Below are 27,769 nucleotides of genomic sequence, written 5' to 3'. Positions count from 1 at the left end.
TAAGAAAATGTGAAAGTAAGTAAACAAACAAGACGATGTTTTAAAAATTGGTTCAGCTCCTACTCCGGAGCCTACGTCCAACCGTTATTTTATTGCTTTTTTAGAAATTTACTCATACTTAACTAAACCATTACAATAAAAACAACTCGCCAACCTACTCCGGTTGCAATTGCTTAAAGCTACTCCGCTTCAAGACTTTCTCTTGCTCAAAGCTACTCCGCTTCAAGACTTAAGGTTCTATCTCAACGGTTTACAGAGTCAGAATCTCAGTGGTTCACTTAAGAACATGGAGATTACAATTAAGACCTAAACACGAGAATCATTGAACATATTCGTTTATGCAACATTAAACGAATCGATACTTGGAGATTTTACAGCTTTGAAAAACAATTGAAGACTTTTGAAAAACAGAAAACGGTTTTGCAAATGATTGAAGAACAAAGCTTTTAATGCTGAAAAGATTTGCAAAGTGTTTACAATGAATGCTCTTTCAAAGTCTTGCAATAAATGAAAAATGAAGTGGCTATTTATAGAGAAAGGTAGTGTGTAAGAGAAGGATCTTAACACTATTTTAATCTAATATCCACAAGTTTGTAGCATGCATTTTCATTTAAAAAATATAAAAGAACAATCAGGTTTGAGAGGCTCAAGGTGGCTGCGTTTTTCCAAAGAGAAGGAGTGTTTCCCATAAAATATGGGAACTCGCAATTTTGCCTCAAATGGAAAAAGCATAAGACCCATTTTTGGCATGAAAAACAACTTGCACAAATGGGATTGGCATCTTTTAAATTATTGTGCAAGCATATTCTTTTTGTTCTTTTTGTTCTTCAGTTTTGAAATAATGTTCCTCTTGAACATAGAAAAGCTATTTAAAGAATTTCAAACACTTGTGAATTTTCCCGAAAATTTCTCCATTCGTTAGTACCAGAAACCATGGTGCAACATCCACGAGAATCTGTTGCACGGTTTTGCCATAACTTATGCGTAAAAAAGAATATGTTGAACTACCTCGTTTACAACATTTGTTCTAGACTATGGGCATGCTTGACTTGTTCTTCATCTTGATCATCTTTGAACTTCTTTGATCCATCATTGGATGCTTCAATGTGCTAAGCATTAAACTAAGAGGCAAACGATTAAATCATAATGAAACTTGGCATCATCAACCAAGTGTGTTCTAACAAATTCCCCCTTTGATGATGGCAAGTTTTAAATATGTGTTAAGTTCCCCCTAAGCCCATGGTAAGTCGGTCTTTGAACCAAATAGTAAGAACATCAATTAAACATGATCAAGGTGAATGGGGGTCAACATGCTTGGCCTAAGTAGAACATCTAATCATCATAGATAAGACAAATTCACGGTGAACGTTAGCCGAAGAGTTGTTAGTTAACACATAAACACATAATTTAACTACTTCCCCCTCTTGACATCATCAAGAGAAGGACATAAACATGTTCAAGTAGTACATAATTAAACCAAAGACAAATGTTCAAAATAAGAGAAAAGAAACAGGCCATAGTTTGCATAAGAATTAAGAACAAAGAGCCAAAAGGATAGGAAGGCAAGGGTAGGTACGGATGCCTCATTCAACATCGGACACATGACCACCAAGAGCTTGCACACGCTCAATGAGATCTTCATTCAAGGTTTTGAGCTCAGCAACATCTTCCTTAAGAGTCTCATTGTCCACAACCAATTTGGACACCATGTTCATAAGCTTGTCCAACTTACCGAGAACAACACCCATTTCAACAGTTGAGCCAACTGTTGTACCAGTTTTACCTCTACCCAAGAACTTGCGGGTCAACTTCCCATTGTTGATAGCCAAAGTCATTTGAGAAAGCAAACCCATGGTCATGTCATCACTGAGTTTTTCAATACCGGGGCTACCTTTCATGACTATCTTCCGTTTCATGAAGACAATGGACAACCACATACCGTATGGAATCACGGTTTTCTTGTCAAATTTCCCTTTTTGGAGGTCGGGGGCAATCTCATTGATACGGTGGAAGATTAGTTGGGGAAGGTTAATGGGACGACGTTTGATAATGTGGTGAATAAGGAGCATCTCAAGGAGAGAACATCGTCCCCTACTGTTATTGCTTGGTAAGATGGCTCGGTGAACAACGTTAAAGGTGAAACGGTGGGGGGGCTTGAAGTTCATGGGCATATATGTTGGTGGTGCCACTTTCATTGTCGGGTCGAAGGGTTCTCATAACCTCACTAGCCATAGCTTCATCAACATCACCCCAAGTGGTCTTAGGAAAGGTGGTAAGGCCCACGGCTTCAACCTCAAGGTAAGAGGCAAGTTGGTCAATGGTCAAGACAAAGGGTTTTTGGTTTATAAATGCCGAGAGAGTTCCTGATGCAACATCAACCTTGACTGTTGCATAGAACTGAATTAACTCCGACATGTAAACCGGAGAGTGTTTGTCGAGGAGATTAAACTAACCCTGACCAAAAATAGCAGCTTTGAAGAATGCAAAAGCCGGGGAAGAATCATACCATGTTTTCTTGTAACGTCTCCCACTGTGGAAGCAACATGTAAGCATGTCGTGACATAGCTTGAGAGTGTCATCCGGAAGGTCGAGAGAGTTGAGATGAGCAAGGACCTCGTTCTTGAATGCCTCATCGTGAGTGGTGACCATCAACTCGTGCATGTATTGAGAGGAATTTTATCCTCAATAACATCATCATCTTCCGTTGGAAGGACCACCTCCTTCTTCCGTGGGTACCTCGGCCTTTTAGCCGCTTTTGGCTTTGATTCCTTCTTTCTTTTGAGACTCGCCTTGGATTTTGCCTTTGATTTGGTGGGAGTTTAAATGATAATATCATCATCATCATCACCAAACAGTTCGGTGATTTTGATTTGGGATTTTGTTTTGGGGTTTTCGGTGGAAAGGGGGTCAAATTCATCAGCAACAATGTTTTCATTGGTGGGTTCATTTGTGGTTTTAATGTTGGGAATGACCTCTTCCTCATGAGGGACTTCTTTTTCTGAATTTTGATTTGGGGAATCAAATTTTTCGGCATCTTTCTCATTCACAGTTTCCTTTTCTTTCTCTAGCTCACTCTCTTTTTCCTCATCTTTTTCACTCATTTTTTCTTCCTTATCATCATCAATTTCATTTTTCTCTTCCACATCTTTCTCATTCACTTTTTCGGATTCCTTTTCTTTTTTCCTCCTCAACAACCTCATCAACATCCTCATTCTCCTTTTCTTCTTCAATAACAGTAGCAACAACCACATCATCATCAATTTCTTTGTCTTTGTGGATGTTGCTTGCTATTTGTTTGAGCGTGGGCTCGTCTTCCTCGGAATCAACATCAACATTTGAGTCCAACATCAAAGAGATTGGTGGACTTCGTTTTAATCCACCACGGCCTCCTCTACCACGGCCTCTTCCTTTGACAGCCATGGATTTCTTTCGTGCAACATTTGGTTTGATTGTTGGCGGCTTGGTAGGAGACGGGGTGGGTTTGTCGGATTTTTCAACACTTGCAGCGGATTGTGTGGCCATTTTTTGCTGGGTAATATATTTGGGGTTGAATGTATTTCTAAGGTTTTGAATTTCTCTTCTATTTGATTTTTTGGGAGCCATTATGTGGATGATGGGTTTGACGGTTTTGGGAGATGAAAGAGGTTGAGGGAACTTTTGAATTTTGAAGTGAGTTGTGGGTAAATGGGAAAGTGGGGTTATTACATGGGGGTTTTATTTTAGGGACGGTTGGAGTGTTAAAGAGGGAGTGGTTAAAGGTTGAGGTGGAGTGTAAATGAGGGTAATGATGGCATAGGGGGCGGCTTAGAGTAGGATGTGCTAGATGGGACATAAAGTAAGTGCAAGGCTCAATGCAAATAATTCAAATGCAAAATGTGGAGTTCCAATGCAATTTTTTCGGCACACTTGTCATATGACAAATTAGACATTTTTAAACTTGAGAACATATATACATCATTTCATCTCTAGTCAATCATACGGGAAAGATAATTTTAATTTATGTCACATGTCGCCTAACAAACCAATTTCCAACCGAAGTTTTACGAATTGTTCCCTTTCTAACGGTTTTGTAAAAATGTCCGCAATTTGATTTTCCGTTCTACAAAAGGTTAGACATATATTTCCTTTTTCGACTTGATCACGTAGAAAGTGATGCCTTATGTCAATGTGTTTTATCCTAGAATGTTGTATTGGATTTTTCGAGATGTTAATGGCACTTGTATTATCATAAAATATAGGAGTAGTTTCGAAAATAAGACCGTAATCACGCAATTGTTGTCGTACCCAAAGAATTTGAGCACAACAAAGAACGGCACTTACATACTCACTTTCGGCCGTGGATAGAGCAACGGTATTTTGTTTCTTGGATGCCCATGAGATAAGGCACGATCCTAAGAAGGTGGCAATACCCGAGGTGCTTTTTCTATCCAACGAACTCCCGGCATAATCCGCATCCGAAAATCCTACAAGATCAATGTCATAATGAGTTGGGTACCAAAGGTATAAACCTTGCGTTCCAATCAAATACCTAAAAATCCGTTTGACGGCTTTGAAATGTGATTCTTTAGGATTTGATTGGAAACGAGCACATACGCACACACTAAATTGTATGTCGGGTCGACTAGCGGTTAAATAAAGCAATGAACCGATCATACCTCGATATACCCTTTCACTAACACTCTTACCATTTTCGTCTTTGTCAAGATTAAGCTTGGCAATCATAGGTGTAGGCATAGGATTCGAGCTAGTTAACCCAAACTTACTTATCATTTCCTTTAAGTACTTTTGTTGGTGGATCATGGTTCCTTTTTCATCTTGCTTAATTTGAAGACCAAGGAAGAATCCAAGTTCTCCCATCATGCTCATTTCAAATTCAGAAGTCATAAGATCCGAAAAGTACTTGTAAAGAATGTTGTTAGTTGCACCGAAAATAATGTCATCGACATATACTTGCACAAGCAACAGCTCCTCCTCGATCGTGTGACTTGATAAACAATGTCTTATCAACCGAACCACGTATAAAACCATTTTCTAATAGGAATTTGGAAAGCCTATCATACCAAGCTCGGGGAGCCTGTTTTAAACCATAAAGTACTTTGTCAAGTTTAAATACGTGATTAGGGAACTCATTGTTTATAAAGCCCGGAGGTTGTTCGACAAAAACTTCTTCTTCAAGATAGCCATTTAAGAAAGCGGTTTTAACATCCATTTGAAAAAGTTTTATGCCAACATGGGATGCAAAAGCTATGAGCATTCGTATGGCCTCAAGCCTAGCTACCGGTGCAAAGGTTTCATCGTAATCAATCCCTTCTTGTTGATTAAACCCTTGTACCACTAGTCTAGCTTTATTCCTTACGATTTCTCCAACATCATCAAGCTTATTGCGATAGACCCATCTCGTACCAATTACAGTACGTTGAGATGGTCTAGGAACCAGATGCCATACCTTGTTTCTCTCAAATTGCTCCAATTCTTCTTGCATAGCCGTGACCCAATATTCATCGGATAGTGCCATTCTGATATTTGTGGGTTCAATTTGTGATATGAATGCTTCGAAAGCACCGTGATTTTGGAGAGATGATCTAGTTTTGATTCCAGAGGTAAGGTCACTGGTTAGATTTGATAGAGGATGGGAACCTTGATGCTTCCACTTCTTTGGAACAAGGGTGTTAGAGGCCTCATTTGCTTCGTTTGGTTCTGATGCAACAGTGTCAGTGACTGTTGCATTGGGAGTATTGTGTGAGGGTGTTTGTGTATTGGTTTCAATTTGGTTAGTGGTTGGTTCACTGCACTCCTCATTCCCCCTGGATGAGCTGGCTCCATTTTGAGATGAGGGAGGGTTAGTTCCCCCTAAATTTTGGCCAGCCTCATCAAGCAACAGTGGCTCCAACTGTTGCTCAGCCTCTTCCATGACTAGATCCATGTCATGACGTATCATTCCAATTTCGAAATCATCGTCTTCCTCATCATCTTCATCATTAACCTGAGTGTTTGAAACCAAGAGACTAGATTCGTCAAATATTACATGAACGCTTTCTTCCATTTTCATGGTTCTCTTGTTATAAACTTTGTAAGTTTTACTATGGTCGGAATAACCAACAAAAACACCTTCATCGCTACGAGCATCAAATTTGCCTAGGTTGTCTTTTCCATTATTATGTACAAAGCATTTACTACCAAAGCACTTTAGATGGGAGATGTTAGGTTTTCTTCCTCGTAGTATTTCATAAGGGGTTTTGTTAATGATTTTTCTAATCATGACTCGATTATAGATATAACAAGATGTGTTAACGGCCTCGGCCCAAAAGTTTCTTGGCACTTTAGAGCTAATGAGCATGGTCCTAGCCATATTTTCAAGAGTTCGATTCATCCGTTCCACAACCCCATTTTGTTGAGGGGTTCTTGCGGCCGAAAAATTGTGGCTAATACCGTACTCATTGCAATAAGACTCAAATGATAAATTCTCAAATTCGGTTCCATGGTCGGATCTCAAGGAGACAAGTTTATAACCAAATTTGTTTTGGACCTTTTTAACCCAAATTAAGAATTCATCAAAAGTTTGATCTTTAGAACTTAAGAAAAGAAGCCAAACAAATCTTGTAAAATCATCAACAATGACACAAATATAGCGACTTCCACCTTTACTAACAATACGCATAGGTCCACATAAGTCTATATGAATGAGTTCAAGAGGTAAGGAAGTGCTAACAATCTTTTTGGATTTAAAGGAGCATTTTACTTGTTTACCTTTAACACAATCGTCACAAAGTGATTTGAATTCAAATTTGATGTTAGGAATGCCATCAACTAGATCAAGTCTTTTAAGAGTATTAAGTGTTTTAGCATTTACATGACCAAGTCGTTTATGCCAAAGCCAAGGGTCATTCTTTTGGACACTCATGTATGATAGTGTTTGACTTGACAATGAGTGTAAGTTAGTCATGTAAACATCTTTGACACGTTTACCTTCAAGAATGAGTTCTCTAGTTTTTCCATCAATTATTCTACATTCACTAACAAGAAATTCAACGATATTACCTCGATCACACAATTGTGATATGCTTAGAAGATTGTGTTTCAAACCTTTGACAAGCAACACTTTGTCGACACATAGTGACTTTGACTTACCAACTTTTCCAATACCAATGATTTCACCTCGCTTGTTGTCACCAAAAGTCACCATGCCACCATCGTAGGCTTCTAGCGAAAGGAATTGGTTTTCATCTCCCGTCATGTGACGAGAGCATCCACTGTCTAAGTACCAATTGCTGCTGCCTTTCGCTAATGCCTATAAGAAATCAAACGTTTAGTTTAGGAACCCAAACAAGTTTGGGCTCCTTCTTGACAACAACTTTCTTGACTTCTTTCTTTTTAATCCAAACATGTTTAGCCACTTTGGTACTTCTTTCTAGGTCAAGGACTCTCTTTTCACAACCATTAAACTCATGACCGGTTTTACCACGATAATTGCGATAATGTACTCGGAAGGCCAAAGATACTTTCTTCTTCGAAAATCGATTACGCTTGGGTCTTGGTTTCGAGTGCAACAGTGCGTAGAACTGTTGCTTTTGAAACCAAGTCCAACATTTTTTGCACGGTTTTCATATTCTTGAGATTGTTTTAGAAGAAACTCCAAGACATTCTGACTTCCTTCCCATTTCAAATAGAACATCTTAGCCTCATCTAGCTCTTTGGTTAGTTTTTCAATTTTAGCAAGATGATTAAGATTTAGTTGACCTACTTTGTCGAACACAAGTTTAGCATGTCTCACATCATCACTAAGCAATAAGCCAATTTGCTCAAGTTGTTTGTTGTCTCTTTTGCACAAGGTAAGATCAGCTAACAGAGAGTCACGTTCTTTAGTTAGTGAAGACACATGTTTTGTGAGAGTCTCAATTTCCTTCATAGACTCAGATGCAACAGTTGCATCATCTGTTGCATGGATTTGTTCAACCTTTTTCAGAGTTTCAATTTGAACGAGAAGGTCATTGTTTGAATTTTGCACTCGATCTAAAGTACTTTTAACATGACTTGACTCATCATTTAGCATTTCAGCAATTTTGACAAGTTCCTCTTTTTCATTTTGACATGTTGCAAGATCAATCAAAAGTTGGTCACGTTCTTTGGTTAGTGAGGACACAGCTTTGTCAAAGGACTCTTCTCCCTTGTTAGACACAGATGCAACATTGCATTGATCTGTTGCATGTATTTCATCAACTCTTTTAACAAGAAACAAATTCTGTTTTCGGAGCCTTTTAATCTCCTTTTCAAGACTCGATGATGAACTAGGTTGATCTACCTCATTTAGACATTCTTTTAGACCAACATTTTCTTCGGCTATGTCTTCAATTTCTATTTGCATAGCCTCTAATTTATTGCTTTGGACACGACACTTATCAATGAATTGGTCTAGGAGATGACAAATTTTGTCTTTGGAGAAAGATCGAACCTTTTTCTTGAGCTTATTTACCTCAATGTCAGAATCTGAATCTGAGTCCACGGAGTGAGCCATAAGACATTTGACACTTTCTTTCTTTGTTGACTTTGGAACATCATTGCTTGACTGAGGCGAGATGCTAAGTTTGGCATCCAATTCTTCCTCAAGGACATCGTCCTCGTCAGAATCAGACATTCCCCAAATGGCAGTCATTACTTTGCTTTTGTATTCTCTTTTAGCAAACTCACGCTTTTCCTTAGACTTAATGTCATTCCACTTTGGGCATTCTTTGATTTGGTGACCTTTGTCACCACATTTGAAGCAACCAACATTGGAAGTGGACTTTCTTTTGGGAAAGCGTCGTTTGCTAGTATAATTATTAGACCTTTGTGAGTTTCGACCATTAATCATGCCAACAATGTTTTTAGTGAACATTGTAAACTCGTCATCTTCATCCTCCTCATCACTTGAGAGAGCATAAAGAGCAAGTCCTTTCTCTTTAGAGCTTTCACCGGATCGCTTCATGAGAGTTAACTCATGAGCCATAAGTGAGCCCATAAGTTCATCAAGGGATAGCAAAGAAAGGTCTTTAGCTTCCTCAATAGCCGTAACCTTCGGTTGCCATTTTTCAGAGAGGCTACGAAGGATTTTACGTACTAAATCCTCGCAAAGTTTCTACCTAGACTCTTGAGGTCATTAACAATACTAGAGAAACGAGAAGACAAACTATTAATTGACTCATCTTTTCCCATGTTGAACATCTCATATTGTTGCATGAGAAGATCAACACGGTACTTTTTGACTTGTGACGTTCCCTCATAAGCAAGATTTAGGGTGTCCCAAATTGCCTTTGCCGAGTCACATCCGGATATCCGGTTGATCTCTTGTTCACCGATGCCATATTGAAGGATGGACATGGCTTTAGAGTTTTTCTCGACTTTTCTATAATCTGCCTCAACATATTTGTCCTCACTTTTGATAGACTTAGTGCCATCGGCATTAGTCACTTCAATCTTGAGGGGACCATTTTAAATGATCAACCAACATTCATAGTCCGTACTTTTTAACATAGTGCTTCATGCGATGTTTCCACCAGGCATAGTTTTCTCCCTTAAAGATGGGATACTTAGTGTGTTTTTAATCGTCCATAACTAAGGGATCAACTCTTTGGTTTTAACCAATATCAAGAGCACGAGTCTCTGATACCAATTGAAGAGTTAAGAACGATAAACACCTAAGAGGGAGAGGGGGTGAATTAGGTGTACCTTTTTTAAAAAATTTCTCTTTTACTTGGTTAATGACTAACACAAGTAAGATCTATTAAGTACGGGTTTCCGAAACTTAATGGATTGTAAGTTCACAAACGGTACAGCAGGTCTATGCAACAGTATGAGAGACTGTTGCACAGCACTGAGAGTGAGATTTAACGTGTAAAAGACGAATGATAAGAAAATGTGAAAGTAAATAAACAAACAAGACGATGTTTTAAAAATTGGTTCAGCTCCTACTCCGGAGCCTACGTCCAACCGTTATTTTATTGCTTTTTTAGAAATTTACTCAAACTTAACTAAACCATTACAATGAAAACAACTCGCCAACCTACTCCGGTTGCAATTGCTTAAAGCTACTCCGCTTCAAGACTTTCTCTTGCTCAAAGCTACTCCGCTTCAAGACTTAAGGTTCTATCTCAACGGTTTACAGAGTCAGAATCTCAGTAGTTCACTTAAGAACATGGAGATTACAATTAAGACCTAAACACGAGAATCATTGAACATATTCGTTTATGCAACAGTTAAGCGAACTGATACTTGGAGATTTTACAGCTTTGAAAAACAATTGAAGACTTTTGAAAAACAGAAAACGGTTTTGCAAATGATTGAAGAACAAAGCTTTTAATGCTGAAAAGATTTGCAAAGTGTTTACAATGAATGCTCTTTCAAAGTCTTGCAATAAATGAAAAATGAAGTGGCTATTTATAGAGAAAGGTAGTGTGTAAGAGAAGGATCTTAACACTACTTTAATCTAATATCCACAAGTTTGTAGCATGCATTTTCATTTAAAAAATATAAAAGAACAATCAGGTTTGAGAGGCTCAAGGTGGCTGCGTTTTTCCAAAGAGAAGGAGTGTTTCCCATAAAATATGGGAACTCACAATTTTGCCTCAAATGGAAAAAGCATAAGACCCATTTTTGGCATGAAAAACAACTTGCACAAATGGGATTGGCATCTTTTAAATTATTGTGCAAGCATATTCTTTTTGTTCTTTTTGTTCTTCAGTTTTGAAATAATGTTCCTCTTGAACATAGAAAAGCTATTTAAAGAATTTCAAACACTTGTGAATTTTCCCGAAAATTTCTCCATTCGTTAGTACTAGAAACCATGGTGCAACAATCCACGAGAACTGCATGCACGTTTTGCCATAACTTATGCGTAAAAAAGAATATGTTGAACTACCTCGTTTGCAACATTTGTTCTAGACTATGGGCATGCTTGACTTGTTCTTCATCTTGATCATCTTTGAACTTCTTTGATCCATCATTGGATGCTTCAATGTGCTAAGCATTAAACTAAGAGGCAAACGATTAAATCATAATAAAACTTGACATCATCAACCAAGTGTGTTCTAACAACATCTAGTTGACAGAGTGTCCAGCCACGAGTATGTGCTAATGAGAGAATGAGACGAACAATAGAGGGTTCAACAACGGGACTAAATGTTTCGGAGCGCTATAATTGAGGAATTTTAATGTAATCAGATTGTAGTAAATCACACTCTCTTATTGATTTTAGACAAAACTAATTACTACTAACTACACCAATAAATATAAACTAAAATAATTGAAAACTAAAGAAAGTGTTTACATTGATTCACTAGATAATGTAGGTGCAAATTGATGTCATTGATGTTAAGAAATGGAGATCAAGATAGGATGGAGTTGAGAAGGGCACTATAGAGGTTTAAAAATGAGGAGTATGGACTATAGAGGGAGATAAGTGAATGAAGGAAAATGACATTTTTATTAATTATTATTCAGTCGATATTAACCATTATATGGGTGATATATAGTAATAAGAAAAAAGTGTTTAAAAAGTTCAACTTAAAATTTGTCAAAACTTTGGTAATTTATTGACAGATCCACACACTATCAACAATATCACTCGTAATAAAACCGATATTATATTCTCCATCGAATTAAGCCCATAAAAATACTGATTGCTTATTTGTCATCACTCATCCATTTGTACAATAAACAATACAAATTGATGATGTCTCAATTTTGGTAAGAAAATCTTCTTCACAAATAAATTCATATAATAACAACAACAAATAAAAAAGTGCATACATTTTTTAAAAATTTTAATTTTCATGGGAGTTTTCTAGTCCTACCTCTTACCTAAAGTGGACCTACAAACCTCATCACTTATTAACAACTAATCGCAATGGAAAAAAATCTCTCAAAATTGAGTTTCCTCTAAAAATAGAGTTCCTACCCTAGTTTTGCCGCCTCCCTTTCTTCCCTGCCTAACCCTTCCACCATCGCCTCCACTATCCTCCTTGCCGCCTAAATTTGCCTAACTTCCCCTAACTTGTTGTGTTGGCAGTCATGCAACCCCTTTGCTTGACACCTTCCCTTGCTCTTGTCTCCCTTTCGCCATTTATATTCTCCTTTGCCACCATCTAAAGCTTCCCCTGTTCAAACCCTTCCTCTTTCGTACCTCTGTATCTTTACTCTGTTTTCATCCAACATGGCTTCGTCCTCTAAAACTAACCTTTGTCGATCTGGTGTGGGTCTTAAATTGCCGTTATATCTTTGTGCGGATTTTACTGGTGTAGAGTTTTCGAAGGCGCTAATTGTCAAGATACTTGATCAACGCTTTTTGGATGTGTTCCGTATATACGATCAAATCTCTAAGCACTGGCATCTGCAAGGCTCGGTTACAATTCGTGCTATGAAGCCTTATTACATTTTCGAGTTTTCTTCACCTGTTGATTTGGCTTATTTCCGTCTGAGACAAACTGTGAACATTGAAGGAAGTTTGTTGGTTTTTCGTTCCGTTTCACCTTCCACTGTTCCTGATAACTTGCTCTTTCATGTTGTTCCTCTTTGGATAAGGGTACATCATCTTCCTCTTCAGTTACTAAACACCTCAGTGGCTGCTTTCCTTCTCTCCCATGTGGGAGATATTTGTGAAGAAGAGTCTTACCCATCGCTGCTTCCACCTCGAAGTTTTGTCCGGGTTAAGGTTTGGGTGGACCTTTCCAAACCTCTGATTCCTGGTTGTTATCTTTCTCTTACTGATAGAGAGCATCTTTGGATCGGTTTCTCCTACGAAGGAGTTTTCCGATTCTGCAAAACTTGTGGTCTTTTGGGCCATCGTGTGTCCTATTGTCCATCTGGTAAAGTTCTTGGTGCTCGGGGTATTCAAGCTCGTTTAAACGAGCTTTCTGCTCGTGGTCTGGAAGTGTTACACGGCCCTCCTGGGTCGTCTTTTTATACTCCTGAAATCTTTGGTCTTCCTCCTCGTATGCACTATTTAACTTCGGATGTTCATACGCTTTCTTCTGAGGACCCTGTTCTTGTGGATTCGGGTGGAGGTTCTCCGGTGTTTCCTTTTTCGTCATCATCCTCAGATGATGATGATAATGGCATGGATTATCATTATCCTCCTGAGACTTGTGTCCATGAGGACGAGTCTCGAGAGGTCTTGCTTGAACAGTTCCCTGTGATTCGCGGTTCTGTTGTGCCGGGGCCTTTTACGCCTGCTGGTTCTCCTTTTCAGGTGCCGGACCATTCTCGTGGTGGCCTCTCCTCGTTTGAGGTGGGAGGTCCATCACATGGTGGTGTACCCGCTCGTTTTAGGGAGGTTTCACCGGCTTTTCGCATGAGTGTGCCTGAGGAGGAGATGGATGCGACTCTTGAACTTGGGCTTGCTGAACCATCCACTCCTCCTCGCTCTTTGGATGTTAGTTGCCTTTTTCGTCCCCCTGCTAGTTCCTCTAATACTCGTCATATTGCTTTGGATTCTCTTGGACGGTCGGTGAAATTTGTGTTTAAACGAAAGGTAGGGCTTGGTTTTAGCTTTTACAGCCGAACTCGTTTTAAATATACTCGCAAAACGAGTTACATGGATTTGGCTGTAGATATGGACTATGAACCAATGCCAGTTGAATTACTGTTGGGTTCCTTATCTGCTGAGCCTTTCCTTTTTAGGCCGCCGTGCTTGGCTTCTGGTCTGTGTCGTAAACGGCCTTGTTCTTGCTCTCCTTCTTCGGTTCTAGATGCCCCTGTGTCAAAAAAACCGCGCATGAACCAAGATGGTCCTTTTAGATTTTGGGACGGACCCTTACTAACGCTTGCTCCTTTTTTTATGTCCAGAGGTGATGCGGTTGTTCCTGTTTTCGGTCTGGTGGCGGACCATAATTCGCCACCCGTTTACCCATGAAGATCTTTTGTTGGAATTGTAGGGGGCTAGGATCGACGGATGATCCTACAATTCCTTTTCTACATAGAAGTGTCCACCAACATCATCCGTCTATTTTGTTTCTTCAAGAAACTATGACTACCTTTGACTCGGCTTCGTATAAGACTTCTCATCTTGGGTTGCCTAATTGCTGTGGTGTTGATTCAAGTGGACGTAGTGGCGGCCTCCTTTTGCGATGGGATACCTCTATACTTTTAACAACCTTATATATGGAACCTCACTTTATATTATGTAAATTAGTAATCCCTATGGATCCTTGTACAAATAATGTAATATATATTATTTTTATATATGGTGAAGCGCGGCTTGAATATCGCCAATCGTTGTGGGATCGTATTACTTCTAAGGTCTTGAATCTTTCCCCTTTACTTCTCTTAGGTGATTTCAATCAGGTTGAATTGTTTGCTGATAAGTTTGGGGGGTCGAATTCCATTCGGGGTCAAGGTGATTTCACGTCTTGGAAAATTAGGAATAGTCTTATGGATGTTCCTTTTTTTGGACCCCGGTTTACTTGGATGAATGGTCAGTTTGATGGTGATTTTATAATGGAACGTCTGGACCGTGCTTATGCTACTCAGGATTGGTTTGCTTTTTTCCCGTCTACTTCAGTTTTACATCTTCCTATTCTTGTCTCGGATCACGCTCCTATAATCCTTACATTATGTCCGGATTCTAAACCACGTAAAAGACCTTATCGTATTGATAACTGGTGCCTTTCTTATCCTGAGGTCCGTGAATTGGTTTTACAAGTCTGGACAACACCTTTCTTTGGTTCTGCGATGTTTGTAGTGTCCCGTAAACTTGCCACAGCTCGAAGAGCAATCCTCCAATGGGTAATCAATCATCGTATATCTCACGGGATTAATTGGTCGGAAATAGAGGCTGATTTGGGTTCAACTGCTACTCATGTAGTGGACAACAATTCTGCGTCTGAATTTGTACAGCTTCGCTCTTCTCGCTTACTTTTGCTTCGAAATCAGAGACAATACTGGGTTCAACGATCCAAGATCAAGAGTGAGATTTTAGATGGGTTTCCTACGCGCTTTCTTTATAACCGAGTGAAACAGCGATCAACAAAGCATCGTATTGTTACCCTTCGATCTGCTGATAATGTATGGTTGGAGTCCCCCAGTGCTATTACTGAGGAGATTGTTACTTATTTCAAGCTTTTGCTAACCTCTACTACCATTTCGGATCCTGCCTCTCGGGGGGACTCTCTGCAATCTTGTTTTGCTGGTTTATCTGCTTCCCGGTTAGGATTCACTGAATGTTCGATTTTGCAAGAGGCTTTCAAGGAATCTGAAGTTCTGACTGCTCTCCGTGGTATGGATGCGTCAAAATCCCCGGGACCGGATGGCATTACACCTCTTTTTTTTCACACTTTTTGGCCACAGATAGGCCATTTAGTGACCTCGGCAGTTCTTCGGTTTCTTAATTCAGGGGTCATGCTGAAGGAGTGGAACAATACCATCATTGTTCTAATTCCCAAAACTGCTACACCGGAGTGTGTCTCGCACTTTCGGCCGATTAGTCTATGCAATGTCATCTATCGTTTGGCCTCCAAGTGTATGGCTAACCGTCTCCGGCTGGTAATTCCTTCCATTATTTCTGACTCTCAGCAAGCTTTTGTCCCTGGTCGTCTCATGTCTGATGGATGCCTTATTGCTCATGAGATAATGCACTATGTTAACAAAGCTAAACATGGAACGAACTGTTACTCTGTACTCAAGCTAGACATGCATAAGGCTTTTGATCGAGTCTCCTGGTCTTTTCTAATGTCAGCCTTGGATTTCTTTGGTTTTCCTATTTCCTGGCGGAATCTCATTTGGGAATGCATCTCCACTGTGAAGTATAGTATCATGATAAATGGTGAACCTTCCCCTTCTTTTCATCCTTCTTGTGGATTGCGCCAAGGGGATCCTCTATCACCCTATTTATTCATCATGTGTATGGAAATTCTTTCTCGTCAACTTCAGGCAGCCGAGTCCCGGCATCAACTTTTTGGCCTTAAGATTTCTCGGTATGCTCCACCTCTTTCGCACTTGTTTTATGCTGATGATGCTTTTATCTGCTGTAAGGCCACGCCGGCTTCTTTTGAGTCAATTCGAGATATATTCCATGATTTTGAAGCAGCCTCAGGTCAAATGATTAATCTTCAAAAGTCTTTTATTAAATTTAGTCCGAATTCGCCAGATGATTTCAAGTCCCACATGACATCTATTTTGCGTATGAGAATTGCTGATTCCTTTGGAACTTACTTGGGTGTTCCGGTGGATCTTCCTAAGTGCAAGAAGAATGCTTTTCATGACCTCCTGGACAAGATTACTACACGTATTTCGTCATGGGCATCTCTTCACTTATCGCAGCCTAGCAAGTTGGTTATCATTAACTCTATCTTAATTGGTTCGCTGGTCCATATTCTTGCTGCTGTTCCTCTCCCGCTTTCAGTCTCAAAAAAATTTGACTCCTTAATTGCGGCCTTCTGGTGGGGTAAGAAATCTTCTCACAGATCAATTCATTGGCTCTCTCAGCCGCATTTACATACACCACAGGATTTGGGTGGTCTTGGTATCAAATCAGTAACTATTCTCAGTCAGGCTTATCTTTTGAAGAATTTTTGGCGCATTCATCATCACCCTAATGGTATTCTTGCCAAATATCTCGCACCCAAATATCAAAAAGATTTCCCTATTCCTGCTCCTAAATCCAGGGTTTCACAGCCATCGTTTGTATGGCAAGGAATTTGTAAAGTTGCAGCACACTGCTCTGATGCCATGGCATGGAAGGTTGGTAATGGCCATTCTATTAATATTCGCACGAGTCCATGGGTACAGGGTCAGTGCCCCGGTGTTCGGCAGGACTCGGGTCATCTTTCTCTTACCCTTTCTGATTTGATTTTTGAAAGTGGCTCATGGAGAACACCTCTTGTCTTTCGGGTTTTCGCTGCTGCCACTGCCAAGGTCATTTTAGCTATGGAACCACCTCATATTGACATTGATGATTATCTGTATTGGAAATACACTGAGGATGGTGCGTATAATATTCAATCGGGTTACAATTATCTTCTACCTAAGCTTTTGCCACGCCCACGACATTTAGATGCCTTCCCATGGAAATTGCTTTGGCTAGGTCCGTTTTCAAAGAAATTTCCTCTTTTTATCTGGCGCCTTGTACATCACATTATCCCAACAAAGACTGTTCTCGCCCATCGAGGTTTAAGCATTGGTACTTCATGTCCGTTATGTCAGACGGGTACGGAGACTCCTGATCATCTGTTTCGTTCATGTAATGTAACCCAGCATGTCTGGAGGGCTTCGTTGCTTGGAATTCGCTCTATGGCTAATTCACATATTTCATTCATTAAGTGGCTGGCTGATCATCTCCTGTATCTTCATCGTTCTTCAACAGGGTTTGATGAGTTACTCTACTTCTTTTGTGTCTTTCGCTCCATTTGGCTCACTCGAAATTCCATTGTTTTTGATAATGCTACTATTGAGCCTGTACGTATACTTCGTCTGGCAGCAACCTTGCACCAGTCTCATTTAAGTTTGTCTTCTCTCCGTGTTGAAGAGTTTCAATCACGACGATTTTCCAATATGGCAGGTATGTCTCCACCAATTTCGCGTGCTATGATCTCTTACAAGATCTCTATTTGCAGGAGTTCCTTTCAGACTGGATATGTGGCTACTGTTGTATCTGACTCTTGCTTACCTACGATCTTTTTCTTGCGTGCTTCCTCTCTTTTCGCGGCGCACTCTCATGCTTTGCACCAGGTTATGAAGAGTCAGGAAGTTTCGTTTACTGACATTGCTTTTCTTGTTTCATCACCAAAATTATCTTCAGTTCTGGCTTCTCAAAGGCCAGTTCCAATCGATGTGCGTAATTCACTGTCTGGAATTCGCACTTTCCTTCGTTCCCGACGTAACTGGTCGGTTAGTTTAGCTACTGGTTAGTTTAATATTGTAATTGTTTTGATTTCAGACTCTTCTGTTTGTTTACTTCCTTTAATATAATGGTTTACTTTTGTCGAAAAAAAAAAAAAAAACCTCATCACTTTTGCTCTTTCCTCTTTTTGCAGAAAAAAATAAAAAAATAAAAAAATAAAAAAAAAAAAAATAAAAAAATAAATTTAGGAGCTTTTTGTACAAAATCCCTAAATTACATCATTTCGTATGCTGCTACTGCTTATCCATCTCTTTGAGAATCTAATTCTCTTACATAGATGGACAACAATACAACATAGTACACATAAATATCAACTTGTTTACATTCCCTTCTTTGATATTTTTACCTCATACAGTATTATTTCTCTTATAAAACTTTGTCAAATATAAAGTATCTCTCTTCTTATCAGGGTTTTCTCTATTAATAAGGGATCTGGTTGCTCATTTCCAAGGAAATTATTGAGGTAATTTGTTTTTTGAAGTGGGTTTTTCAGTTTATCATCTGGGTAGTTTTTGTTTTTGGGAATTTTTTTCATTTCTTGAGCTATATTAACCCTAATTTTGAGTTGATTTAGGTGGGTGTTTGATCTATGGTATGTTTATTGTTTAGTGGTGCTAATCTGTAGTTATTATATTGTGAAAAGTTGTAATCTTTCACTTAATCAGTATTTGTGCTTGTGTGGTGAGAGTTGTTTGATAATTTTTAGATATTTTTGGTTAGGTAAGTTAGGGTAATGTAAGTTAGGGTTTGGTGTATTCAACTGAATTGTTTTGTTGATGTTGGGAATTTTGAATGAAGGGTTCTTGGTGATTTAATGGGATAATTAGTTGATTGAGCTGCTTTTGGAGATATATCAACTATCAAGTATATAGAATTGAAAGAGAGAAAATGAAAAGAGGGAAAGATGATGAAAAGATCATGGAACCTATGTTTCCAAGGTTACATGTTAACGATACCGATAAAGGAGGTCCAAGAGCACCACCAAGGAACAAAATGGCACTCTATGAGCAGCTTACTATTCCTTCTCAGAGATACAACTCTGCTTCTGCCCCTCCTAGACAGAATAACACCAGCAATTTGGTTCCTTCCACTTCAACCAGCCAGGTGAGGTTTTTAGGCTATTCAAATTATCCGGCATTCGGTTTCTCATTTTCTGAAAAATTGGTAAAAATTGTTTGGTTGTTGAGGCGATCTGTGATGCTATTTTATTTGTTTCCTCCCTGGTTTGTAGTCACTGAAGTTAATTATCGATCATTTATCGATTTGAAACTTGCTGCAGGGAACTAGTGGTAAACGAAAAGCGTACTTTCCTCTTTATCAACCCCCTTCAACTCCAGCTTATGAGGAGATTCAAGATCTTAATGCTGAAGCAATAAATTTGAACAACCAACCAATACACGTGGAGGAAAAGAAAAAGTCCCTAGAAGAAGATGATTTCATGGTCCCTATCTTTTCTCAAGGCAGAACCGAATTGCATAATGAGAACATTCAGAACAGTAATGATAGGGAGGGGCGTCTTTGCCTCAATTCAAACAATCAAACAGCACTTCCAACAACTATTTGTAAAGAAACAAATCAGAGTCATGATGATCACCTTGTGTTAAATCAACTAATCAAAGACCGAGATGGAAGGGATTCAAGAGTATCTCCTTCCACAAGAATCTCCTTAGATATATCAATGAGTGGAAGGAATGGGATGCCATGGCCGAAAGGTGTTTCTTTGCCGGAGGACCACAGGGGTAATTCACGTGCTGTAGATTGTAGGTCATCGGAAGATGTTCCGGACCTCCGGGTGGAGAACTCTTGTAAAGATACTTCTTTGAGACTGAGGCTTGATCCTCAAACCGGCTGTGGGTTTAGGGGTGATGATGAAATCAACAGAGGAATCGACAGCCTAAATCATGATGGGTATGTGGACAAGGAAAGCATAGATAAAGGTGATGATGTGTCTGAGACCTCCATGGTGGATTCTGCATCAGAATTTGACATAAGTCCTGATGACGTTGTCGATATAATAGGCCGCAAACATTTTTGGAAAGCTAGAACTGCCATTGTCAAGTAAGTGCTTAATGTTCTTGAGGTTAAGTTTTTTGTTTCCTCGGACTTTTCCGGTTCAAGCATATGACAGAGAGATATGTGACTTGACTTCATTTAGATAATGATGCACTTAAGCGTATCTGGCACGCACACGTTCCGTTTTGTTACTGTTCTGGTTGTCTTTTTTTTTCCCCCTCTGTTGTGTCTGTTCATGTGTGCGCTTGATATTTATCTTTATATTCTAATCCATGCTAACATTATATAGAACTGTTTGGGTCTTGTTAAAGATCCTAATGTTTAGACCTCTTCAAATATTTTGTTATCGTGTAAAGTGTAAACTAACTTGTGCTGCTCTCATAACTAAGGAGTAAGGACGTAGGTCTTTTACATGAGCCTACCGTGCGTCAAGTTACATCTTGATAGCCCGGTTCTGCTTTATGATCCTATTGTCGGGTCTATGGTTGATGGGGCTTCTCTAGTTTCACCTTGACTGGTGCTATTCTTTTGTACTCCCTCTATCTCATTAGATAGTTGATGTCTGCCATGTTGGTATACTTCATCCAATAGTTTGCATTTCCTTTCAAGGCATGTTTTGTTGTGGTGAGAGTGGGTGTTGTACTCCCGTCTCCCTGCCACTGGGATGTGCTCACATAAAAGAACTGATCAAAAAGCAAACATAAACAATATGATGAGACAAAGGGAACATTCAGAATTATGTTGTGTCATGGTATTAATTTTCCAGATGAATTTTTCACTCTTTGTAGAAGCAAACATAAAAAGCTAGAGATTTCTAATATTCAGAGAAGCTTTCTCTGCCCTGGACACTCTCTGCATTTTATTTTTGATAGCTTCGTTAGATTGTTGCATATGTCTTAAATATTAACTTTTGGGAGCGTGATGAACTGTAAGCAGAGTTATGAAATTCCCTTTTAAGGGAGGGGCTATTTGATGCTGTGGAGATCATCTGTCCCTCCGATGTGTGGTTGGCGAACCATATCCAAGCAGTGGATCATCATATTACATCTAAAATGATTTCCAATGCATTCGTACCAGGCGGGCCCTGAGATGGTGGATCATCCCTTGTTTTACTGTCTCATTGCCTTTGTCTTGCTTGACATGTCTTTGTGTTACACTGATATTGCTTTCTGAATTCCTAAGGTTAGGTAAGTTCTCCTTTTTGGGGTTGTCAATTGTGACGAAGACTAGTGTGTGCCATGATGGCAGCTAATGTCCCATCTCCTGTCTCTCTATCTTGTTCTTTCGACATATTACCTTTAATATACTCCGTACTCTAGCAGCTGTGTAAATTATACATGTAAGTTATCATGTGTTGAAGAATAAGGTTATGAGATAGATGCAGAATGGGATAGAGGATCTGCTCTAGATTACTTTCAGTTAATAGATATATTTCATTTGCCATTCTGTTTTCTTTTCTGCCCTTGATTATGCTGTGTGACGGAAATTGCTGTTTGTCAAAAAATAGAATTTTGTGCTTGACATGTTTACTGTCTCAAATATTGATTATCCCAAATAAATATCTTGCTTGTGAAGTTATAATATTTATTCTGTGTAATCATAATAAGTGAGACGGTTGTATATGTTTTCAGTAGTGGGGTTTCAAACTGTACTGCTAATAACAGGGCACGACATCTGAATAAGATACTGTATGTGGTTTTCAGTCATTATGCATTTACATAGCACAACGAGTACGCTGTTCTACAGTAAGTGCGATACTGCTATCTAAAAATCTAATGCGATCTTTAGCTATAATACTATAACAGTATAACCTTCATACTTTATTTTTTTTTGCTAATCTAATTCATCTTACACTTTTCAGCCAACAAAGAGTATTCGCAGTTCAAGTATTCGAGTTGCACAGATTGCTAAAGGTACATAGCATATACATGAACTTCACTGAGTCTTGTATTCCTCATTTGGTTATATGGGTATTTGGGTCATCTCACATGTAAGATCAAGTTTGGGTGAAAAACGTTTTCATGACAAACCCTATGATATGTTGCAGGTGCAGAAACTCATTGCAGGATCTCCAAATTTGCTACTTGAAGTGAGTGCTTTTGAGGGCAAGTCGCCTCTAAAGGGTTCATCTGTGAAGTATTCTTCTGAGTATGTGGTCAAGGCTCTTCCACATAAAGCTATACTGAAGGATGTAGCCCATAGAACAATCGATAAAGTTGAAGGTACAGCAGAAAATGCGGTCCCAAAAGCATCACCAACACCCATCGCACCTCAACAACATCCAAATCTACCTGCGGGGTACCCATCTTTCTCTGGTAATATGGATCCGAAAGTGAACCCTTGGGGATTTCATCAACCTTCTCCTCATCAGTGGCTGGTGCCTGTTATGACTCCTTCTGAAGGTCTCGTTTACAAGCCATACCCAGCACCTGGATTCATGGGCCCGGTATGTGGAGGCTATGGGCCTGTGGGTCCGACTTCGATACCGAGCAACTTGATGAATCCTCCATATGTGGCACAAACTCAGCAATATCAGCAACCCATGGGAATGCCACCTGGCGTTCATTTTGGAGGGCCCGGTTACTTCCCTCCCTATGGCATGCATATGATGGGTCCCAGTATGTCAGGGTCGACCGTGGATCAAGTAAACCCGTCCTTTGGGTCAAACCCTTATAGTCAAGGTGGTCAACCAGAAAGTTCTCCTGCTACAAGATTCGGGGCACCTATGCCCGCCAGTGCCCCTACTAGTGACAGAGCAACGGCTCCTCTATCCGAAGGAAGAGATGGGCGCCGTCTTTTCAGGTCACCTCCAACAAGTGAAGCACCCATGGACACTCCTCCGGTAGAGAAGCAGGCGAGAGTCATCAGAGCGGTTCCCCATCGATCGACGAACGATTCAGCTGCTCGTATTTTCCAGTCTATACAACAGGAAAGACAGCTGTACGAGTCGAGGTAGCACATCTTAGTTAGGGCTTGATTTCGAGGCTGCTATAATCCTGCACTATCTAGTTTTTCGACTTTCTACCCTATATATAATATAGTATAAGTATATTGTATCTACAATGCCTGTTGTCACTGTGGTGTAGATATTTTGTAAGCTCCCCTGGGAATATTTTCTCTGTTGTAAGTTCTATATGAATTTCTCGCTCTCAGGAGATTTGCATCAGAAGTGTCAGAATGCTATTTTCATGCATTTATTTTCGTGCCTTGAATCAAAACCAGGGAAAATTCGACAGAGAAACAATCATGGCCGCACGATTGATCAAACAAGGATCCGGGCCAGTATACCATTTATTTTCGAATGTTGAATCTTACAACTGTTATTTTTGGTGTGCATTAGGGAAATTCACGGGTATGTGTGAAAGGGTGTTAGCCTGCACGCAGCAAATCATACAATACAGAGTACTCCGTATAATACAGTCGCATTTGTTTTAGACTAATGAAAAATTTTGGTGGCAACGATGTTTAAAGCCAACTATACACAAACATTAAACAGGGTGAATTGCAAATCTCACAAATTCTCATTTGTGACGACGGACATATCCGTCAGAAGCTTGTGACGGGTCAAATATTACTCACTCGAGTAGATAAAGACAAACACTTTATGATTCCCTAGGACCTAGACTTGTCTTATCTACACAAATTGGAGATACTTAACCCATCATAAGCTATATCCGTTGTAACAACGGAGACTTGTGAATTGCAAATCCAGGCCCAACGCCCAAAACTAAAGACGAAGCTTCCAAGACTACGCACATATTTCTGACGGTCAGCTGTTCCTGTTCGGGGGAAAAAAAAAAAAAGAAAAAGAAAAGAGAGACGAAAATTGAAGCTTAGTATTTACGCAGGAAAGCGAGAGAAACACAGAAAAAACAGGAACAACAATGGTGAACTACAAGCTAATGATAACTGCAGAAATGGAAAACGTTGCAACTCTTCAACCTATGGGCGGTTTACACGACCCTCATTTCTCCTACTACTTCAAGGTTCTTTTCAATTTTACATTCAATTTCATTTATTTTTTTTTGCTAATTTTCCCAAAGTATTCGTCAAATCTCTTCGATTTTAAACTGTTGTGTAGTTGAGATGTGAGAATTGCGGAGAAGTGACGGAGAAGGAGACGTGCGTCAGCTTGGATGAACAAGTTCCTATTCCCAAAAGTCGTGGCGTCGCTAATCTTGTTCAAAAGGTCTGTTTATAAATCTCTCTAAATTTGTCTTGTGTCTTTCGCAATTTTTTTTTTTTTTTTTTTATCTTGCTTTACTGTGATGATTGATTTGATTTCTGTTCAAGTAGTTTCTAGTTCCAAAATTTGTGCTTTCGTTGAAAATTTTGTGACTTTTTTAGTAGACTGTTTTCCTATGATATTCGTCCATTCGCCGTTTCTCTAAACTGATTTTGATTATTGTTAATGAAATCTATCACGCATATGCAAATGCTTCGGAAATGTTGAAGCAGTGATTCAGTTGATTGTCTTTATATCGATTTATCCTTTTGTAGGGTTTCCGAATTGTTCGGAATTTTGGTTGCAATTAGTTTTTCAATCATATATACTCGTAGAGTCGTAGTGGGAGTATTTTATCAATCAATCATATTGTGTGGTTCTTTATTCGCTGTGTTTTATGTTGATGTGTATTATACATTCAGGTTATTTATGGGTAGAAAAAGTACTGAACTTCAGTGATATAGGAGTTGAATTAGCTTGTAGTGCTAATTGGCTGGTATCATGCTTTTTCCTTCAGAACTGTTGTTGTGAGGTCTATGTTAATGTTGTAATTTTAGATATTTATCTGTGAATTAAATTTGATGTAAAATTAGTTTTGTAATCATGGTTTTCTGAGCTACTGTAACAAATGTATTACTGCCGGAATTTATTTTATGTGTCACTTGTTAGTGTTTGAGCTGGAAATTGCCTTGATTGATTTGATTATCAGTTGGGGTTTGCTATCTATTTTTAGTTTCTGGACTTGTTCTTGACAATCTGCTTGTCTTTGTGTTTATAGCAAGCTATTAGGTTTAATAAACTTGCCTCTTCTTAAAAAAAGAGCACTCTTGCACCTCTTTATTGGCAAGTTTTATTGGCACGTTTTCTAAGCAAAGGGAAGAACCAGATACTCCCTCTTTCCATGTTATCTTAAGCTCTTCACTCTTAAGCAAACGTGCCAATAAGAAGTGGGAAAGGGAAAAAAATGGAAAGAGGGAGTATCTTTTTCTTCACTTTGCATAGATAGTCACTTATCTGACATCTTTCAAAAAATATGCGGGATGTTTTTTGTTTCACTAACTGGGCATTGCTTGCTTGGTCTTGGTGGTGCAACCTGACTTAAGGCCAAATAGCCCATATTATTGTTTGATGTGTAGGTTGATTGTATAAGATGGTTATTGATATAATCAACAACAAATTATGTTATCTTCAAGATCATTTTCAAATTATTGGAATACTTACGATTGTTTAGTTTCCTTGAGTTATATTTGCTACGTATACCTGTTTGCAGTTTCCATCGTTCTTCCCTAAAACTTACTCTGGAAGTACAATTGCATGGTCTTTGATGCAACAGATAATTGCTTCTTGTATCTGGTCGATTCTATTCTATTTCCATTAAACAACGTAGCTTTGTTTTGTTAGTGTAAAAGACTGAATACGATTCCCCCTCCCTTATTTTGGTCAAGCAGCAGGTAATTTCTTTTTTCATCTGACAAGATCTCTATGTATGTGTTGTAAAGATAGGCATGAGATTCCTTCTCTTCATCCTCGAAGGTGAAAGCTCATCTTGTTTTTATTATGCTTTTGATGGTTCCTATGTTATCTCCTAAATGTCCTGCCTTCATTTCCCCCTTGTGTTTCAGTGCAAGTTCTGTAGTCGGGAGGGTAACATAACAATGGTACCAATACCTCTACGTGGTGGCAACCCTCTTACTGAAGCTGATTGTGAATCAGGAAACTACACAGCGTTGATGGGTTTTGAGTGCCGGGGTTTGGAGCCATTTGATTTCTCATTTATGTGCCCTCAGTGGAAAGTAGAAGCAGTAAGTTCTCTATCTCTTATATGCCCCGTGGTTTTCATTCTATTATCATTCATGCCGTAATGTGGTTAGCATTTGGCTACGATCAGCTCTCTTCATAATGGGTCAGGCCAATAACTGCATATTCTGATAATCTGTGATGCTAAGTAGCTATAATAAATAAGCATAACATCAACCCACATTATAGAAAGAGCAGTATCAGTTAGCGTCAGGATTGTTGGGAGTATGAATCATTGGACCTATTATGTTGTGGACGATGTAGTGATATTAGTTTGAACCAGGATTTTTCTCTTTATGGTGATTGGAAATGTCATAATTGGAAAGTGGTAGAGTGGAGTTGAATGGATGAAAAAGGAAATATGGTGGAGTGGAGTTGAATGGAGGAAGTAATTGGTACTTAATGATATCGACTTCGAAGATGTACCCTTTATCCTGTCTACTGTCTCCACTAAACTTTGGTGCTTAATGATATTGACTTCGTTTTAACATTGATAATATGAAAGTAGTTATTTTTGATGAATCATACATGACAAATTCGAATTGTCGTTACATATATTTGGAGAAATTAATGATCAATGTTAACCTTATGTTGACCATCTAAGTCGAGTGAGGACAACAAATTTGGGACGGGGTAGTATCTTTTTATTGCATGAATATGTTTTGTAAACATGTGGTGTGGACTGTGGTTGGGGTTTGCCTTAGCGTGGTTTACCATACATGGCCTTCGTCTTGTTTGTGGTTGTGTGCAGACATCCGGGACTATTTATGAGGATGTTGACTTGTCAAGTGGGGATTGGGCCGAGTATGATGAAAAGGGGAACATGCCAGTTTCAATTTCCAACCTGAAATCAAAGTTCGAAGTGGTGAAGGGATGAAGTACAGTCGTATGGAGTTGGGCGTAAGCAGATGTTACAACTCATGCCTTGATGATTAAGTGAATTATTTAAAAAAAAAAAAAAAGGTCATCTAATGTAAGAAGATTTATCATTTGTAATCCGGCCTAAATGCTGTATTTTATCTTTATGCACCTGATCAACAATGTCCTGTTAGTTTGTTACCTGTGTTAGACGTTTGTCTTTATAAAAGGGGTTATTTTGTTATTACTTTATGACTACGGTTAACTTCGAAGTTTAAATTCGTAGAGGCTTGCTTAGCTGCTTACTGTCTACTCCCTCCATTTATATCCAAACACACCATTTATTTTTTGGGTATTATTCATGAGTGAATAATCTTCGACATTTATGCTACAGTTTGTGCATTGGCGCGTGTGTAAAAGGGAAATGATGTGTTTGGATACGAATATGTTTGTGGACGATAGTGGAGTAGATTTGTGAATGTGGTAATTGTTTCCTTAATCAAGCGGTTAGTGATTTGACTCCAGAATGATACAAAAGTGAAGTGGCTTGCCTTCACTATTTGGAAGGAGATTACCAAATTGTAGGTAAGGAATATTATAACTTTCTTTGAAAGTGGAGTTTGCGGTGTGTGGGAGGATGTTTTTTGGATGCGTTATAGAGACCATCCTTTGGCAATTTTTGCGTACAATAATCATTTCATAACTTAGTTCGTCAAGTATCTTCATAATCATGTCAAGAGGTGTAATCCTTCTTATGAATATAGTCGTATCAAGAAAAAAAAAAAGAAAAGAGGTATAAATATATTATTGGGTTATGTAAAATGATTTAATTTGTTTCTTATAAAGCGTTTTGTTTTGACGAGCTTGAATTTGTTTGATTCATAGTCAGGGCATAATGGTATATGTAAAATTCTCATTTATCCGTCTTAATCTTAAGACGTGTCAAATATCACACATAAGACAAAAGTAAGATACGTTGAGATTATCAAAAGGTTTGTCTTATCTATATA

At 38.9% G+C, this 27,769-nt stretch overlaps 2 protein-coding genes across 2 annotated transcripts; both read left to right on the top strand.

The window, feature by feature from the left end:
* The first annotated feature begins 17,963 nt into the window (after positions 1-17,963).
* Positions 17,964-23,111, top strand: LOC141653459 (protein EARLY FLOWERING 3-like). Its single transcript, XM_074461227.1, has 5 exons — positions 17,964-18,329; positions 18,665-18,970; positions 19,146-19,924; positions 21,741-21,792; positions 21,927-23,111. Exons 2-5 carry the CDS (start codon positions 18,755-18,757, stop codon positions 22,833-22,835), a joined length of 1,956 nt encoding a protein of 651 aa, XP_074317328.1. The 5' UTR covers positions 17,964-18,329; positions 18,665-18,754; the 3' UTR covers positions 22,836-23,111.
* A 520-nt stretch (positions 23,112-23,631) lies between these two features.
* On the top strand, positions 23,632-27,006 carry LOC141653463 (uncharacterized). The gene is made up of 4 exons (XM_074461231.1): positions 23,632-23,865; positions 23,961-24,068; positions 25,727-25,906; positions 26,653-27,006. The coding sequence occupies exons 1-4, from the start codon at positions 23,764-23,766 to the stop codon at positions 26,776-26,778; spliced, it is 516 nt and encodes a 171-aa protein (XP_074317332.1). The 5' UTR covers positions 23,632-23,763; the 3' UTR covers positions 26,779-27,006.
* The last annotated feature ends 763 nt before the right edge of the window (positions 27,007-27,769 follow it).

This window comes from Silene latifolia, chromosome 4 (genome assembly GCF_048544455.1).
Source record: "Silene latifolia isolate original U9 population chromosome 4, ASM4854445v1, whole genome shotgun sequence".
In the NCBI taxonomy this organism is placed as follows: domain Eukaryota; kingdom Viridiplantae; phylum Streptophyta; class Magnoliopsida; order Caryophyllales; family Caryophyllaceae; genus Silene; species Silene latifolia.
This window is presented reverse-complemented; position numbering and strand designations above follow the sequence as displayed.